The sequence below is a fragment of the Cydia fagiglandana genome, chromosome 14 (assembly GCF_963556715.1).
Source record: "Cydia fagiglandana chromosome 14, ilCydFagi1.1, whole genome shotgun sequence".
NCBI classification, from domain to species: Eukaryota; Metazoa; Arthropoda; class Insecta; order Lepidoptera; family Tortricidae; genus Cydia; species Cydia fagiglandana.
Genome location: NC_085945.1, coordinates 476585 through 494173, shown reverse-complemented (window position 1 = coordinate 494173; position 17589 = coordinate 476585). Strand labels below are relative to the sequence as shown.

General features: G+C 38.5%; 2 protein-coding genes across 2 annotated transcripts in view; one reads left to right on the top strand and one right to left on the bottom strand.

Annotated features, from left to right (window-relative positions):
- Nucleotides 1-1475: 1475 nt before the first annotated feature.
- Nucleotides 1476-10960, top strand: LOC134670585 (septin-2). Its single transcript, XM_063528386.1, has 9 exons — nucleotides 1476-1556; nucleotides 1922-2039; nucleotides 3092-3234; nucleotides 3482-3668; nucleotides 5428-5546; nucleotides 6346-6538; nucleotides 6910-7073; nucleotides 7411-7548; nucleotides 8201-10960. The coding sequence occupies exons 1-9, from the start codon at nucleotides 1527-1529 to the stop codon at nucleotides 8366-8368; spliced, it is 1260 nt and encodes a 419-aa protein (XP_063384456.1). The 5' UTR covers nucleotides 1476-1526; the 3' UTR covers nucleotides 8369-10960.
- Nucleotides 10961-14995: 4035 nt separating this feature from the next.
- LOC134670584 (GAS2-like protein 3) overlaps nucleotides 14996-17589 on the bottom strand; it is a 107379-nt gene continuing 104785 nt past the window's right edge. Inside the window, exons 10-11 of the mRNA XM_063528385.1 lie at nucleotides 16708-16836; nucleotides 14996-16294 (exon numbers count right to left, since the gene is read on the bottom strand). Coding sequence (XP_063384455.1) covers nucleotides 15365-16294; nucleotides 16708-16836 — 1059 coding nt within the window. The 3' untranslated portion in view covers nucleotides 14996-15364. The remainder of the gene's footprint in view (nucleotides 16295-16707; nucleotides 16837-17589) is intronic.

The window sequence follows — 17589 nt, the reverse complement described above, 5'->3', positions numbered from 1 at the left end:
CTCAACACCAAATATTCAAGAAAACATTATTAAATCGGCTCACATGATAACACACGAAAGTCGCATTCTGCCATTTTGGAATTATTCAGTGTTGCCAGACCACGATTTCCCGTAACCTATTCAAGCGAATCAATGAACCCTCAAATTGTGGGGTAAACCGGGGAAAGTAGAAGATAAATAAAATTAAGAAGAAACGGATAAAAAGTGTAAAATATTTAATAAATTGAAATTTAGCAACCATATTGATACGTTAAAATTTGACTTTAAGGTGACATTCCTCACTTTGTCATTGCAAATGGCATTCAGAGTTAGCTTCCATTTTAGAAAACGAATAAATACAATTTTCATTGGAAAATTAGATTTCCCAAGCACTTACGTTAAGAGAAAATGTGATATCGATGCACTATAAAACTTATTAAGAACGAAACACAAATTCCTAAAAAAAAATTCTCATGAATTCTCATAGCATAGCATCTCATCTCATAACATTTTTTTAAATCAATTGATGAGGCAAAACTGTGATTTATTTCGTACAATCCTGTCAATATTATTTCAGTAATGTTAATATCCAGAAATCATGTTTGTATTAATGGAAAGGCAGTTTCGGGATGGTCGTCCACTTTCGTCTTAATTAAGTGTGAAATTTATCATGAGTTGTAGGTACCTATTTAGATGTAGGTATAAATCTTCCCATTTTAAATGTAAAATACTCTAAATTAACATCTTACTCACATTTTACGCGGCAAGTGTTATGAAAATAGATAAACGGGGAATAAATTTACGCAATTACAAAAAAGAAAGTATGTACAAGTACATAAAGTATTTAAAGTCTGACCAGTAAGTATAACACATATATGATTATTGTCAAGAAGGCGCTGTTACTCTCATGTGAGTCTTATTGAGTGACAGTTCAGTATAGAATAGATGAAAATAATTAGTTACTTACAGTGAAATTCCGCAACATGGCGAGTGATCACATGTTATTTCTGGGCAGGCTTTACATAATATTAAAAATAACACCACTCGTCAGAAATAATTAATTTGGTCATCACATTATAAAATAGATACATATACTTGGTCAAGCAGATCTTGTCAGTAGAAAAAGGCGGCAAATTTGAAAAATGTAGGCGCGATGGGTTATCGTCCCCTAGAAAATTTGAATTTCGCGCCTTTTTTTACTGACAAGATATATAAATAACCGTGCAGATAACACAAATATTTTTTCCTTTCAATTACCCCACTTGAGTTTGTTTTTTTTCTACTGGCAACATCAATACAATTTGACAAGCCAGAATGAGCACTAATACTTTTATCAAATATACTCTTTTCCTTAAAAAAATATCTAGTTTTGATATTAATTCATCTCATAAAATTTTGATATTTAAGTATTGTTTAATTGTATTACTTTTATTGCAATTTTAATTTCACTTGCGTTGCTATGTTGGCTACATTGTGAAGTGAAGTTCGTACACGGATGCCAAACGAACTGTAGTTTACTTCACTCTAGTTCAGTCGTTACCGTAAACATGGCGGCGATGGATGTTGAACCTCCGAAAGTGAGTTTTAAATTCATATTTAGTGTTCGTTTAGCTAATAAATTGTTATTGTTTCACTTTTAAACAAAATTCTCCATATGTTTGTGTTAAAAAAGTGTAGTGAACGGTTATGGTACGTCGTATAAGATGAATTCTTTGGGCGTTGCTCCATTTCCTATCCTCAACAGAAAACTGCTTTAATTGTGTGTCAGTTAGCGTTCAACTTTTAGAACTGGAGCAAAATGGTAAACAGCGTAACCGTACGCATGCAGGAATGCAAACAATATACATCCTACGTGCGTAATTCGTACGTTTGAACTACATTTAGTGTTACAACTGCAGTGTAGTGTCGGTGAAATTTGGGTAATTAGATGTGTTTTTTTTAGATGGAGCAAAATCTGCGTACGCTGAAGCTGTCGGGGCACGTCGGGTTCGACAGCCTGCCAGACCAGCTGGTGAACAAGAGCGTCCAGAACGGCTTCGTCTTCAATATCCTGTGCATAGGTGAGTGGTGATTCATTGCACCTCTTACTAATCACCCACGTACAGTAACATCCATGGCTTATCTCTTTCGAAACCGTGACCTCCTTGCCTTTTATGGCGCCTTGGTAATGTGGGTGCAATTGCACAAATGCATATTACATTTACTAATCTAGGAATCCTATTGGCATACATTTCAAGTTGGTTTTGATAAGAGCTTCATTGCATAAGTTTGGATGATAATATTGATAATTTATTTGTTTATCATTGATAAACAAATACCTATAATTAAAGGCAGGATACATTTTAGATTAAGGTTAAGGAACTTTCTAGTTTTTATAACTTCCTGCCCATTGAACACCTACTAATTGGGCTGGTTCATTATATGAATTTTATTGTTTAACTTCCTTCCAAAACATTATGTGCTGGAAAATAGAGACCTATTCTCTCAGAAACATTTATTGCATAGTGAATAAAAATGCGTAAATTATACCATGTCTATCTATAAGCCTTTTTATTAGGGATGTACCGACTAGTCGGGAAAGCCGACTATCCGGCCTCATTTGTAGTCGGCGATTAGTCAGCAAAAATGGCCGATTAGTCGGCACTTTATAAGTTACAGAAAAACAGGGCAAAAAGAAATAAACAGGAAATATTTACTATAAGCTTTTCACCTATTTTATCCAAATTTCTATTTAGGGTGCTTACGAAAACTTTTGTTCGAATTATTGACGGCTTGTCCGGTTATCGTATGAAATATAGCCTTAGGAATTTGTTATTTATGTATTTTAGCATTACTATTTATAAATAATATGACGAATAGCGCGACAAAAGGGGTAAAGCTACTTTTTATCTTGAGAGACTAGAGTATATCTCTTAACTCAAGTGTGCAAAGGCCTCTGCTAGCAGAGGCCCATGAGGGTCACTCTTACAATTTGGGCCCGTTGTTGGTTAAGTTCATCCTGATAGTGATCTTCTTTTGGCGCCAACCATGTCATCTATAATATTCTACAGTGACTTCTTAGTTGAGTTCACTGTAAAGGTCGTATACCATCTATTCTCGTATCTGACCACAGGTGAGACTGGACTCGGCAAGTCAACTCTTATGGACTCGCTGTTCAACACCAACTTTGATTCAGCTCCGAGTCCACATAACCTGCCAACGGTGAAGCTTAAGGCACATACATATGAGTTGCAGGAGACCAATGTCCGTCTCAAGGTGAGTAGATCTTGATTGTTATTTAACTTAAAATAGTGATTAAATTCATCAAACTTTTTTCATTTCACTATATTGATGGGTAAAAAGCACATAAAAGCTTATTATACTAAGCTAAGATGCTATAACTGATATATTTCACTATTCAAAAATATGTTGAGTTTATATGTAATGATAAAAAATTAATTGAGGAGTTTATCCCTAGACCCTGCAACTATTAGAATCACCTACCAACTCATTTCTCTTGCAGCTGACGATCTGCGACACTGTGGGCTACGGAGACCAGGTGAACAAGGAGGACAGCTTCAAGGCCGTCGTAGACCACCTGGACGCCCAGTTCGAGGCTTATCTCCAGGAGGAGCTGAAGATCAAGCGCTCCTTGCCAGCGTACCACGACTCGCGCCTGCATGTGTGCCTCTACTTCATCTGTCCTACAGGTTAGTTATGTCCTATTATCATCTTACTTTATTACACAACTGCCCAAAATATCTACGTCAAACAGTCTCTGAGAAAAACAAATTTAACTGATTTGCAAGACCGAAGTGATCCCAGTGTACCGCCAACAAAGTATTGTGCGGTACACTAAAAAGGAGTGTTTCTTTTTTTGGTTGGTTTGTTTTAACCAGATTGCTGCCTGATTGAAGCAGAATTTAGCATAACTATGTAATTTCATTAAGTATGCAATGTAAATTGATAGCATACATATGAACGTGGGCGATAGCCTTTGCCAATAACAATAACTACTACTAGAAAACTATTGTTTAACATCAGTCATTTTCAGACTATTTGTCTATGTCAAGGTTGGGGTTTGGCAGCTTGCGGGCGTGTGTAATCAATAATTTACGAAAGTGAATGCCATCTGAACTCCAAACTTAAGAGGAAATATACTCTACGAGTTATTTTCCTTTACCAAATATTTAAGAAATCGCGAGCCTGAATCCAGCAAGTACAAATTAAAAAAAAAATTATGATTATCATTGCCATAAACTGTTAAGACATTGGATGTGTCTATACATAATAAAAACATAACGCAATCCAGTTACTGTAATTTTACGATGCTTGTATTCTGAACCCCTCGGTCCTAGTTGGATACTCGTACATCAATTCTCGATTCGTTATTGTTGTGCCTAGTTTCACGTCACGTATTGTATTACTTTCTCCCGCCTACTTGCCCACTAAAATATTTATGTGTCCTTGACACTGGTGTTATATTACTTAGCATATTTATTCGCGCGTGCGTACGACAATAACGTCAATAACATAGCATCTAACGGTGCTCCGCCATTTTGAAATCCTGTACTTAGCGAGAGCTAAAAATAAGGACTTTCAATCATAATACAAGGAATGCAATGCACAAACAAATATGACTCAAATTTTAGGCGGCTACAAATATGTGGTTCTATATAGCGCCATCTAGTTCAGCTGTACCAACTTGGAGTACGATTTTTTTCTTAGACTTTAGACAGCAGAGAGCAATGAGCATTTTCTATGGACATTATAATCTGACCCTTTGTGTATGTATTTGTGTTTGTAAGGAAGATAATGGCCTGGTTGTGCGGTAAACAATGCATTAACACTGGCGATAAATAAACCGCTGCATATATTAACATTCCACGCATAGCAGTTTTGAATGATTCACGGTTAGTTTCACTAGACTTAAATCGATTATCGAAATATCGGGAGCTCGAAAACAATACAAAAGGTAATCACGGTCGATATCCCGGTCGATATAAGTCTAGTGATTCCACACATAGTGGGATCTTTTAGTGGAAATCACAACACGCAAATTGTTGTGACGACAAAAACTATGTCATTGACTCATTACATTCTTCGTTTTTTTAAAGATCAGATAAAGCTATTTTAAAGTTTTCTGATATCGCTGAAATACATAAAGAAACGTTGGCGAATTCTACCGTTATTTGTTTACTTTACGAGCTATACCTATTTTTATAAATTTAACTTGGTGAAATTAAGCATTTAGAGAGCTTTCTGGACTTTCACCCACTTGTGAATTGGAAAGCTATTTAATTTTTATCTTAGATAATCTATATGGGGGTTTTCGGGGGCGATAAATCGAATAGCTAGGTTTTATCTCAGGGAAAATGCGTTTTTGAGTTTTTAGTGTTGTACGAGCAATGCTTTGTCTCCTAGATAATCTAGATGTTATGTATAAATGTTATTATGAATGTTTGTCAGGTCACGGTCTGAAGTCCATCGACCTGGTGTGCATGAAGAAGCTGGACACCAAGGTCAACATCATCCCCATCATCGCCAAGGCCGACACCATCTCCAAGACCGAGCTGCAGAAGTTCAAGGTACCTATACGTTTTTTGGATTAAGAGAAAACTCCACAGCAGTAAGCGTGCAGTGTTTATCAGGCTAATACTACCGTGAAACACGACAGTCGAAAGTACGGTTTCTGCCTCTCTATCACTCTTGTCTATTCGATCGATAGAGAGGCAGATAAATTTCGATTTTCGCGTTTCGCGGTAGGCCACCTGTAAACAAACCGCCTCTTTGATCTTGAACTTGTCAAAAAACTGTTTAAGGCCTAGTATGTTTAAATTACTCTATGGTTTACTAAACAAAGTAGTGCTGCACTCTGGCGGCAGAACATTGCAGTAATACTCCCTATTGTTGATTATTCCTCACATAATAATAAACTTAAAGGTAGACATTGAGCCCCGCGTCAAACTTGTGACCGCGACGAAATAAATACATACAAATGTTTTACTTACACTAGTGTTGTGTTGCCTCGAAGGTAATTGCCTAGTTGCTAAATGTAATGTAAGGAAATTTGTAAAAATAAATTATTTACTTCCTTCCGCATTTAATTCCGTAATTTAATTTATATGTGCTACAGGTTATGTTAGTTACTTTTTTATATCATTATCGAGGTGCGTTCATTTGAGAATTTTGAGATTTCGTTATTATTTAAAGTGTCTCAAATGAAACCTTTCTTAGCATGAAGATTACTTTCCCAGTGTAATACTAATATATAGGCCGAAGACTAGAAGTCCGCTTGCCGCCCACTAAATAATTTTACTTGTCCCCTAATAAACAACCTATAATAAATATTTGGAATTATTATAAAAATGACGTTTTGTATTGCAGTCTAAGATAATGCAAGAGCTGCAAGCTAACGGCGTGGAGATCTACGCGTTTCCGACCGACGACGAATCCGTGGCCGAGGTCAACGGGTCTATGAACTCTCATATACCCTTCGCGGTGGTCGGCTCTACGGACATGGTCAAGATTGGCAACAAGACGGTCAGAGCGAGGCAGTACCCGTGGGGCACCGTGCAAGGTAGGGATCAATGAACTCGCACAGCTTCGCTGTGGTCGGGTCCGCAAATATGGTCAATACCCCGGCCCCATACTCAACGAGTGGTATGTGAAGTAGTGAGGGAAGTCTGCAGGGCAGTATGGCGGCGAGTACCGCAGCCACACTACGTCTCTGCCTACTTCCCATGCCACTCGTCGATGTGGCCGAGGTACAAGTTTCGGAATAAGACGGTCAGAGTGAAGCAGTACCTAGGAGACCCAAAGGTCGCCTTGTCTAAGTGTTTGGAGACCCCTGGCCTAAATGAGCCTTAATGATCTTTTGGTTTACAGTCATATTTTTTGCCTAAAATTTTGTCATTTACAGGTAATAAAATGTTCCCTTTAACATTTCAGTGGAGAACGAGTCCCACTGCGACTTCGTGAAGCTGCGCGAGATGCTGATCCGCACCAACATGGAGGACATGCGGGAGAAGACGCACGCGCGCCATTACGAGCTGTACCGTCGCAGGCGCCTGCAGCAGATGGGCTTCAGCGATGTCGACGCTGATAACAAGCCCGTTAGTACTACTTTCAGCTTATACTGCCCTGGTACATTCTTGACGATCCTCTAAAGACTAAATTAATTGAACCTCCATTATTTATTGAGTTCACGAAATCGGAAAGTGTTCACGGAAAGAACTACATAGTGTACATTACAGACAAATGACGTTACTGCCAGTAACACATATTTCGACAGTTCAAAAAAAGAGCTGATTTGATTGGTCAGTCAACAATGTTTACAAATATTTGTTGAAGTTACAATCGAGGACAAGCATTTTTTAAACTTCTATGATGTTTATGAGTGTCTCTAATTTGTTTATATTTGTGAAATAGCCCTGGTATTTTCGGTTGCAGGTGTCATTCCAGCAGACGTTCGAGCAGAAGCGCAGCGCACACCTGGCCGAGCTGCAGCAGAAGGAGGACGAGATGCGGCAGATGTTCGTGCAACGCGTCAAGGAGAAGGAGGCAGAGCTCAAAGATGCAGAGCGGGAGGTAATGTCACCTGCCTTTTAGAACTGCATTTTGACACTTATTATTTGTAAATTTACGTTGGGGCATACAATTTACTGAGCCGTCCGATCTGGAAACAAAATTTCCAAGTGTTGATGTCTGTCTAATTTAGAAAAAAGTTGCCACTTTCATCGTTTTAGTTATTGCAGCATAAGCATCTCCATTCCATCAGCAGACTCCAAACATAAATCCAATTATACTATCGTATCCAGAGTATATCTGGCAGTTTTGCACTTTTTTTTTTTTTTTATAGGACATTCTTACACAGACTGACTAAGTCCCACAGTAAGCTCAAGAAGGCTTGTGTTGTGGGTACTCAGACAACGATATATATATATAATATACAAATACATAGAAAACACCCATGACTCAGGAACAAATATCTGTATCATCATACAAATAAATGCCCTTACTGGGATTCGAACCCAGGACCATCGGCTTCGCAGGCAGGGTCACTACCCACTAGGCCAGACCGGTCGTCGCCGGTCGCACTTGCCAACACTCCATGGAATACTACACTTATACTGTATATTATCTGACAAAGTACTAAGAAAATGTATCATAAAGCTCTTATCGTCTATGACATGGCCCCAAAGAAGGTAACTTTTATAATTAAACATTTATTTATTTCAAGTTGCACGCAAAGTTCGACAAGCTGAAAAAAGACCACACCGACGAAAAGAAGCGTCTAGAAGAACTCCGCAAGAAGATCGAAGACGAGACCATCGAGTTCAACCGGCGCAAGCAACAGACGGCGCAGTCACACCACACGCTCACGCTTGGCAAGAGCAAGAAGAAGTAAACTCTTGCTGTTCTATGCTCTCCTGGTACCTCTGGCGTTACGATCAAGCTGACTTTGTAGCCGACTTTGTCATGACAAAAGCAATATGCAATATTGAAGATATTTGACGTTTATGATGACACTGCAACACTTTGTTATTTCAAAGTGTGTGCAGAGTTAGCTTGGTCCGACTGCTAGCTTATTACGCCTGCAACCATGCCCGCCGCAAGCAACAGACGGCCCAGTCTCACCCCAGGCTCCCCCTCGTTTATCAAGGCAAATTCCACATACTGGAACTTTATTAAGTATAATTTTGAAGTATCCTGCCTTAATTTAATATCATTTATCACAATAACTATAAAATATCGATGATCGATATTAGAAATTTAAGGCAGGTTGTCCTATGACATGACATTTACATTAATTAACTTGCATAGTACCTAATCTAATGAACTTTGATTCTTTTAAAATGATATCTGGTTTTCGCTTATAGCATTCTTTATCCATTAGAATATGAATGATATTAGCGTAAAATTATAACTAGTTTCGGTAACGATAGATTGCTTAAGGTAACATTCTCACCGCCGACGATTAGCATGAAGATAATAGATTTAGAATTTGAGAATTTCTTCGGATGTCAATGATATAGGTTTTATTCGGTACATCTGTTGTACGTTTTTGGGCGAGCGAAATGAACGAATAGTTGAAAGTTCGTCGTCGGTGTGACTGCAGCCTTACAGCTTGATTCGCTGGTGAATATTGCTTTGTGATGTATTTTGTTTGAACAAAACCGCTCACAGACAACCGGCCACTGCAACCTATTGTTGATCTTAGGCTTAAAAATCGATAGTTCTCGAGATATGTAGCAACGTGACAGACAGACGGACGGACAGATTCGCAGATAAGGATTCCTTTTGTACCTTTTTGGTACGGACGCCTAAAATACGTAGAATAAGCGGCATTAATTTTAAAACTTCGGTATTTTACTTAAACATTTGCTGTGCTTTCGGATCGCTTTCATGGCCATTTATACAAAAAATTAAGTATCCACGTTTTTTTAGAAAACCTAAAACTTTTGGGTTATTTCTACTCAGCATCACAAGGATTACCTACTAATTTGATATACAAAAAAAGTATTCGAAAAATGTTGTCAGTTCTGTGGCGCACTTTCACATACATTTTGTTTGGACCGTCACAAAATGGACTCGTACATTATGGATAAAACTGAGGACAAATAATCCTCGTGATGAATCGAAATGACCCGGAAATTCTTAGTTTTTCGAACAAAAGCAAAAGGTACACTTTTTTCTGAATACCAACTACATATATGCTTGTGTTCATTAGATGCCGTACTAAAACAGCTTTTGTAAGTCGCGCTAAACGTAGAACTTTTAAACACATCCATTGCCGTATTAAATTAAATATTATTTTATAAGTTAATTTTAAGGAAATTGGCCAAATAATAAATGTAACCAATACTATCTGGTTATAAAATATCACTTGACTTACCAAATGTATTATGAATAGATTATAAGAGGGTGTATTCTGTGCGTGACATTGAAAGCGATCACTAGACATTGAAACTCGAAATATATGAAACATGCGGATAAAAATATAATTTTATCACTTGAATGAATGTATGCTCTGGTTAACGTATTCGGGTGGATCAACTTTTTTTTGTTTTAATAACAACACTCGTGAGACTTAAAAAATACGCGAGTGACTCATTTTTATATATTTAACTTTATTGTGTTGTTATTTTATGTCGTTGTCCAAGAGAGTAGAATTAGACCAAGAAAAGTCTGCAGCGATTTCGATAGCCTTCCCAGTGCTAGTGTACATTGTGTACATTCAATGCTAGCCCAAGCTACGCGCTACGAGCGTAGCCGATAACACGAGAAAAACCGTGTGTAGCGAAAAGCGCCTACGAACAGTGAATTCCCCTAGGGCGTCGCTGGCAATGAATGTGTTAAACTTCTATGAAATTATGACGTATAAATAACACTTGCACTGCGTGGGCTATCAAAATCGCTGCAGACTTTTCTTGGTCTAACTCTAGTAACACAGTTTAATTAATTGTTAGAAGAAATGTATCACATTCAATTGGTAAATTAAGTATCCCATTAAGTAACCCATTAAGTACCAGTTTTAAATACTATAGAATCAGGATCTTGAGTATTTTTCCTCTGGGTTACCGTAACCATGGCAACGACTGGCACTAAAAAGTCGATTCACCTATTCCTGTAGTCTAAGGTCTCAAATTAAACATACGGTTATGTTTAAATAGTTTATTACTTAGGAATTAGCCGTATTGAGAAACGCAGTTTTTGCTACCACTACATAACGATCTTTTGCGTTTTGACATTCTTGGCTTCGTATAAAGCCACTGTAGTAATAATAATCAGATTTATAACAATATTTAATTAATTTTAATGAATTTTATAATCGTTTTATTAATAATGCTCTCTACATTTTGTACTTTGCGGTAAAAGCTAGTGTAGAAGAGGGCAGTATGTAATTTCCACGCATTTATTTGTTCATTCCTTTTATATATTTTTTATACTTATAATTAATATTTACCCGATTGAGGTATTTAATAAAATCGTAAAATTACATCTTGTTTTATTTATCATCTAATTTCGTATTACCTGACATTTAGCAAAAATGTAGGAATATTTTAGATGTAATAATGGACGGACAGGATTCTATCATTGTAAAAAGTTACAGTTAAACTATACCTTCTCACAAGACTCAGCTTAAACTTTGACATTTCTATACATTTGTAATAATTAAAATTATATAACAATGTTCTGAATCAATTTATCAAAAAAAAAAGAGTATTAATTACATGTAGTGAGCAATACTAGTCGTTTAGCACCTTTGCATACAAAGTACAAACTTCTATTCGGGGGGGGGGGGGTCAGGGTCACTTTTCTCTGCAGCTTACTGTAGGTACCTACACCTTACCATATCGCGTATGTCGTCTCGCGAAAATTAATTCTGGTTTTATAAATATTTGCGTGATTCGACAGATTGGCTCGAGAAAAACAACGGGTTGCACTCCGGGAGTGCCGGCAGAAGTGAAAAGTCAATGACATTGTAACAGTTTTTCGACGTCATGTCTTACGAATCTTACGGTCACGTGACCTGTCGCGAGTTTAACATTTTTTCCCCATCACAAAAAGTGCCCAGCGCCGCTAAAGAAGTTTTCACTTCAATAAAGAAATTAGGCGTTAGAACACGAATATTTGACCCAGGAGTAATAACACATTCTCGTCTCTGGCATCAATATTATGGTTGACAATCTGATCGTTCATGTATGATTCGAGCGTTACACCAGCGAAATTCGTAGAGGTTGTGGTAGAGTGTACGCCATAGGTTTGTAGAGTCGATTGTAGTAGGTGTAGCGGCGGCGTTGCGGCGTCACGGAGCCGCGCGCCACGAGGGCCTCCGCGCTCGGAGGTGTCGGCCGACACTGCCGAAAGAGAACGCTGTATATATTTAAGGTGCTCAAAATATGTGACTAAATACTGGCAATAGCGGCGTGTTTAGAATCTTTGTGAGCATTTTCGCTTCTTTGTTAAAGCTGTTTGTCTTCTAATAAAATAAAATAACCTGTATTTAATAGCAAATGGATTATAATGTTACTTTTGAAAAAAAAAACAGTCTTTATATTTTTGCCAAAATTGGAGTTTTGCTAAATGTAGAGCATTTCAGCTAGATGCTAGTTCGAAATGTAGATACATATATTGTATGTATATACATTCAGAATTTTGAGCACATTTATTATTTAAGACTTAATATTCATTAAATACAAAAAATACATTTTAATATTACTTACCATTAAGGACTCTGTTTAATTGAAAGTACTTACCTTATCTGACACACGACGACTATTCACAAGCGTGCTTTCTGCAGATCATAACGTGAATGAACCTTACCTAACGATACGATACAATACGTACACACTCTAAGAATGATACAGCGTGTTCTTTCAACTCTTAGCCAAATTTAGCGAGATTAATGAGATACGTAAGTTTCCTCAGTAAGCAACTTTATTATGTGACTAACTCCGAAATTGCGAAAAGCATTATGGCTCTCCCATAGAAAACATCAGCCAAAATGTTACGGCGATTTCTGTGTGAGATCCAATTCCCATGGTAAAAAATGTTCAGTATGAACTATATTACCTATCTAATATACATTGTGTTTAAATTCGTGGTACTTATGCCTAAGTACATTTAAGGAAACTAAATGGCATAGTTAATTTTCGGAAATGTAGGTACTTATATGAAATGAGCAATTGCACTCTCATATTAGTAAAGAGAGCGCCAATACTAGTGATCTTATATGTAGTAGGTACAAGTAGGTAGATAGATATAATAATACTCTTTATTGGCACACCTCAAAAGATAAGCTAAAATAAGTAGGTACTTAGTAGGCCCAAATGATTTGTTTCCATAAAACGATGCATTTGTTATGAGAACAATCGATAAACTATACGATGCCGGTCAGTAGACCAGTGGAGTAGATATACAGGCAGCTGCGCGTGAGCAGGCGGTCTAAGCGAGGGAACGCTCTCATTCGTACACTTGCTGCGTGCTCGGACTGCGGAGCTTGACATCGTTTCAAGTGAGAATGGGTCAAATCCGGTATACCTTACCTACTGTCAACTTGTGCATTAAGACCAGTACGGACGTATTTTATACCCTCTAGTAGTTTAAGTAGCTTGGTATAGGCAAGTATGATTTCTTAGCTTTTTCTAAGTTCCCCATATACTTAAGTAGTTATTAGCATTGATTAGGAGTGCAATACGGCTCTACATGTTGCTATACAATATACCTACTTAGGTAGTTGTATTCATTCAATCTTCATGATCACCAGGTTTGCTTTTCAGGAGGAGGATTAATTGCCAGCAGCCATAGGGGTACCTATACCCGGATAGTTGCCATACTTTTTGTAAAAACTTTCTCATACTTTCGGAACACATTGAATTCATACCTCATCAACGTTTTGTGGAGGACTGAGGTAGATGAGCCTGAGTGTTTTTTTAAGTAAAGCAGCTATCTATCTGGGGCACGTAGGTATCCGTGTTTTACCCTACTAATTGCCAAGAACTCAGAGTACCCAGACCAAAGATTCACAATGGTTTTGAAAATGAGGTACTTACGAAAGAATCAGTGCAAGTGAAACTACAAGCAAGTGTTAAACCTTTAATATCAACCACCAGTACAGACCTAGGTACTACTTACATGATAATGATAACGTACTAAACTTGGCACAGTAGGTATTGCTAGCTACACGTAGATGAAGTATAAATACTTGACGGCCAGCGAGTCGTGTCAAGGAAAGCCTTACCTGGCATTGGGGTTGGCTGGTCAAAGAATTTTACAGATGTCGCCAGCATAACTTGCCCCGTTAATCCCTAGAATTGTGTCAAATTTTTGTTTTTTTGGATTATTATGTCCTGGATACCAGCCCTTTAAGCCAAATCTTATAGAACATAACTAGAGAAAGGGGCAAGTTATGATGGCGCCATCTATGCAAACCTTTGCCAGGTTGCCAATCCCAATCATTGACAGATTGAAATGGAAAGCTTATTTCATAGGCTACATTGTTGCCATTCAAAGAATTTAAAAAAATAGTTGAGGTCACGATACGCTAGCCGCTCTTTGAATTTATTTAAAGTTGTTTTAAGTAACTTATACTTAGTAAGTTGCTCGAAGTGTATGATTTTTCTCTCATCATCTAAATAATTAGGCGAAGGTGTATTCTTAAGAGGTAAAATATCACTTGCGTGTATACAGGTATAAGCTCTCGATTAGTATAATAATATAAATTAGGCGATGATTTAAAATGTGGTATGATGATTTAACTACTCGTGTTTAAAACTTGTTGTTATCTAGCTTGACTATAATGAATTCTATTCCTAGCTAAAATGATCCATATGTGTTAAGATACTATATAAAATGCCAGACTGTGCAAGTGTTCTTTTAAACGTCATCAGACTTCTATTAAATTATGATGTTTAAATAACACTTGCACAGTATGGGCTATTAAAATCGCTGTCATCTTAGCTCGGTATAACTCTAATGTGCTGCAAATACTTCATATTCATATTAGGGGATCCAAATGTTGGGCAGCCAGCATACAACCAGTGAAGTTGGCTGGTCAAAGTATTTTATAGATGGCGCCAGCATAGGTTTTACGTCTCGATTCTAAGAAAAGCGTAAAATATTGTTTTCTTTTTGGAATTTTATGGCATGGACGCTAAATCTCATAGAACCAAAAAAGAGACAGGTAAAATCTATGCCGGCGCCATCTATACAAACCTCTGACAGTTGCCAACCCCATTGACAAATTGACCACTTACTTTGAATTTGAAACCTTTTCTTTTGAATGCTGGGTTCACAAGAGATCTGTTTAGTTTGTTATGGTGCTTGTCTATCTAGTGCGTGTGCAAAAATATCTATCTCGTATGAAAATAGGGATATGTGGAACTATCGACAACGAATATTTGTACCGTCGAGTCGCGTTAGCGAGGCCACTTTCATTCTAGTCTAAGGAATACCTATATATATTGTAGAGAATAAATATAATACTTAAATAAGCAGAAAAAATAAAATAAAAAACAAAAATAAAGTAGTAATCTCTTATATTTATTATCAAATCATAGCAAATCAAATGAAATTATCTATTTATGGCGGATCAGTATTCCATTTGAACATGATAGTAACTTAAATATCTTTAACATAATTCAAATCAAACACAAAATCATAATCAAACATAAAATCAATAAAAATAAAATTAATCAGATTCATTATTACAAATTAGGAATTAGACATTAATAATTATAAAGTTATATGAATATCGTTACAAGTAGAATGACTGGCCCGAAGGCGGAGATTATCGAGTTAGGAGATCTAAAGTACCTTACACTTACCTACCTACACGGCTTAAATAGAGTTGAACTTAGAGCGACGCTCTCTTAGTCAAGAGTTAAAACTAGTGGAATGTTTATCTCGGGGGCACCTCCCGCGGCGGGGGACTCCGGTATTTGGCTTTGATGTGGAGGAACGGCTTCTTCGTGGAGCATGAGTCTGATATGGAGGCTGCTAGAGAGAGACGGATGCTCTCCTCTATAGCTGCTTGCGTGAATCCACCCACCGGGGCGGCTGATTGGGCCTTTTGAAGCGGTCGGGCTACAGGCGTAGTCGCTGCTAAACTCATGCTGCGAGTTTTCTTGGTGGCATTTAATTTCTCCGTCCCGCAGAAGGTTTTTTTCGGATCATGCACGGGCGTTGAAGCCAAGCTTTGACTACGCGTCTGCCTCGGCCCGGCTGTGGGCGTGGTAGCTGCGCTGGACGCTTTCCGAGCGTTAAGCCGTTCCGTCCCGCAGAACGGCTTCTCCGGCGCCAACGCCAGACTCATGCTCCGCGACTTTTTAGGCACGTTTACAGAACCAAGCGACTTCCTATGCTCTACGGGCGGTGTTTTGACTGATCTAGTCGGCGTGCTAGGTAAGGATTGCTTGCGTCGTGCGTCGGTTTTCAGTGGAAGGGTGAGGTTAGGTCGAGGTCGAGTCGGTTTGGGTGTGGAGGTGCGCTCGTGAATCGGTGAACTCTTTCCGCTGCTAGCTTTGCTGGAGGCGCGAGTGCCGCTCCTGTCTGGCGAGGCTCCACTGGAGGCTTTGCTGACTGGAGAGATAGTTCCTAGAGATTCTTTAAGCGAAGCTTTGCTGGAGGCTGGAGAGACGCTCTTCCTAGGAATAGGGGAGAGTTTGCGGTCTTCGTCGATGCCGGAGTCAGGGTCGGGTGGTACGGGGAGGACGTCGCGGCGGCCCTGCGTGACGAGACGGACCTGGCAGGGCTCGTGGCGCGAGAGGAAGTGCTCCAGGGTGTCCCAGCCGCCGCCGACGCGGACCATCATGTGGCGACCCTTTAGCAGCTGTGGACAATACGTTACATGGTAACTTAATGATTATTGCTCGTGGGAAAATACAGATGTACAATACATAAGGCCAAAACCAGACACCTGTGAAAGAAAACCAGGTGTTTTATAGAAAGAAAGAATGCACCAGAGATTAGAACAGAATCAAACTGATTTAGAAGGTATGAGATCACAATGAACTAGACAAGAATTCCCTCTGATAGTGCCAACACGATCTAAAATTACTGTGTGTTTAATTTAAATGGTGAGAAATTTACAAAGAATTAGGTAAGGATATGGGTTCCTATTCCTATAGACTTTACACTTTTTGGTAGGTATAGGCCACGCCACGAGAAGCGTGCCGTCCATTGTCAGTTGAAAATTTTGTGAGCCTTTACAGGTGCGAGGACAGGATATCCTTAGATAGTTACCCGAATGAAGACATTCCTCCCGGCGATGTTGTAGCGGCCCTCGCCCACCTTCTTGACCTTGAGGAGCCTGGAGCAGCGCCCCGCGCCGCAGCGGCAGCCCCGCTCGAGCAGCCGCGTCACCAGCTGCACCTGCAAGTATAACGCACTCAACCCGCTATCTACTGCTACACCCAAACCGACTACACTCCACTAACTACGCAATGCAGCAGATTGTTAAATATTCTAAAGTTTTCGTTGGATCTCAGTATAGTTCGTTTTTTTAGCATTAGAAAGATCTCCGCAGAAGTAAGCTTGTGGTTCCAAATCCGGCACCTTTAGCGGTAATAGTTTGACGTAAATTATATGTATTGCTACATTAGATAATTCAATAATTATTAACAATTAAAGAGCCTGATAAAAACTGCACGCTTGCTTCTGTGGAGTTCTTTCTAATGCTAAAATAAACAAAGTTTTGTACGGAACACTAAAAACTAGGTACCTATGCTATCTTGTAAACAAGGGATGGTGCTTCGCTTCAGTTCACGCACGCTCTGTATAAAATACCTATTAATCTTATGAGGATAGCCAGATGTTCGTGAAATTGACCCACTACTATGAGATTATTATGAAGATTTCTATCCCTTTTGGCTTGCGTTGCGTTGCGTAGTTAGTGAATGATAATTATTGATACATGTACAATATGTGACTGTACACTAGCCACCATGTGCGAACAAAATTAAGGAAAATGTGTGGTCTTTACTGCCACTAAGAAAACATATATTTTATATTGATAAACACAATCTTTGTCGAGGTGAATGTTACAACTAATATTTTCTTTAGATATACGAGTATAATTAGTTTAACGATGAATTAAACAGGACCTCTGAGATCGGATAGGAGAAC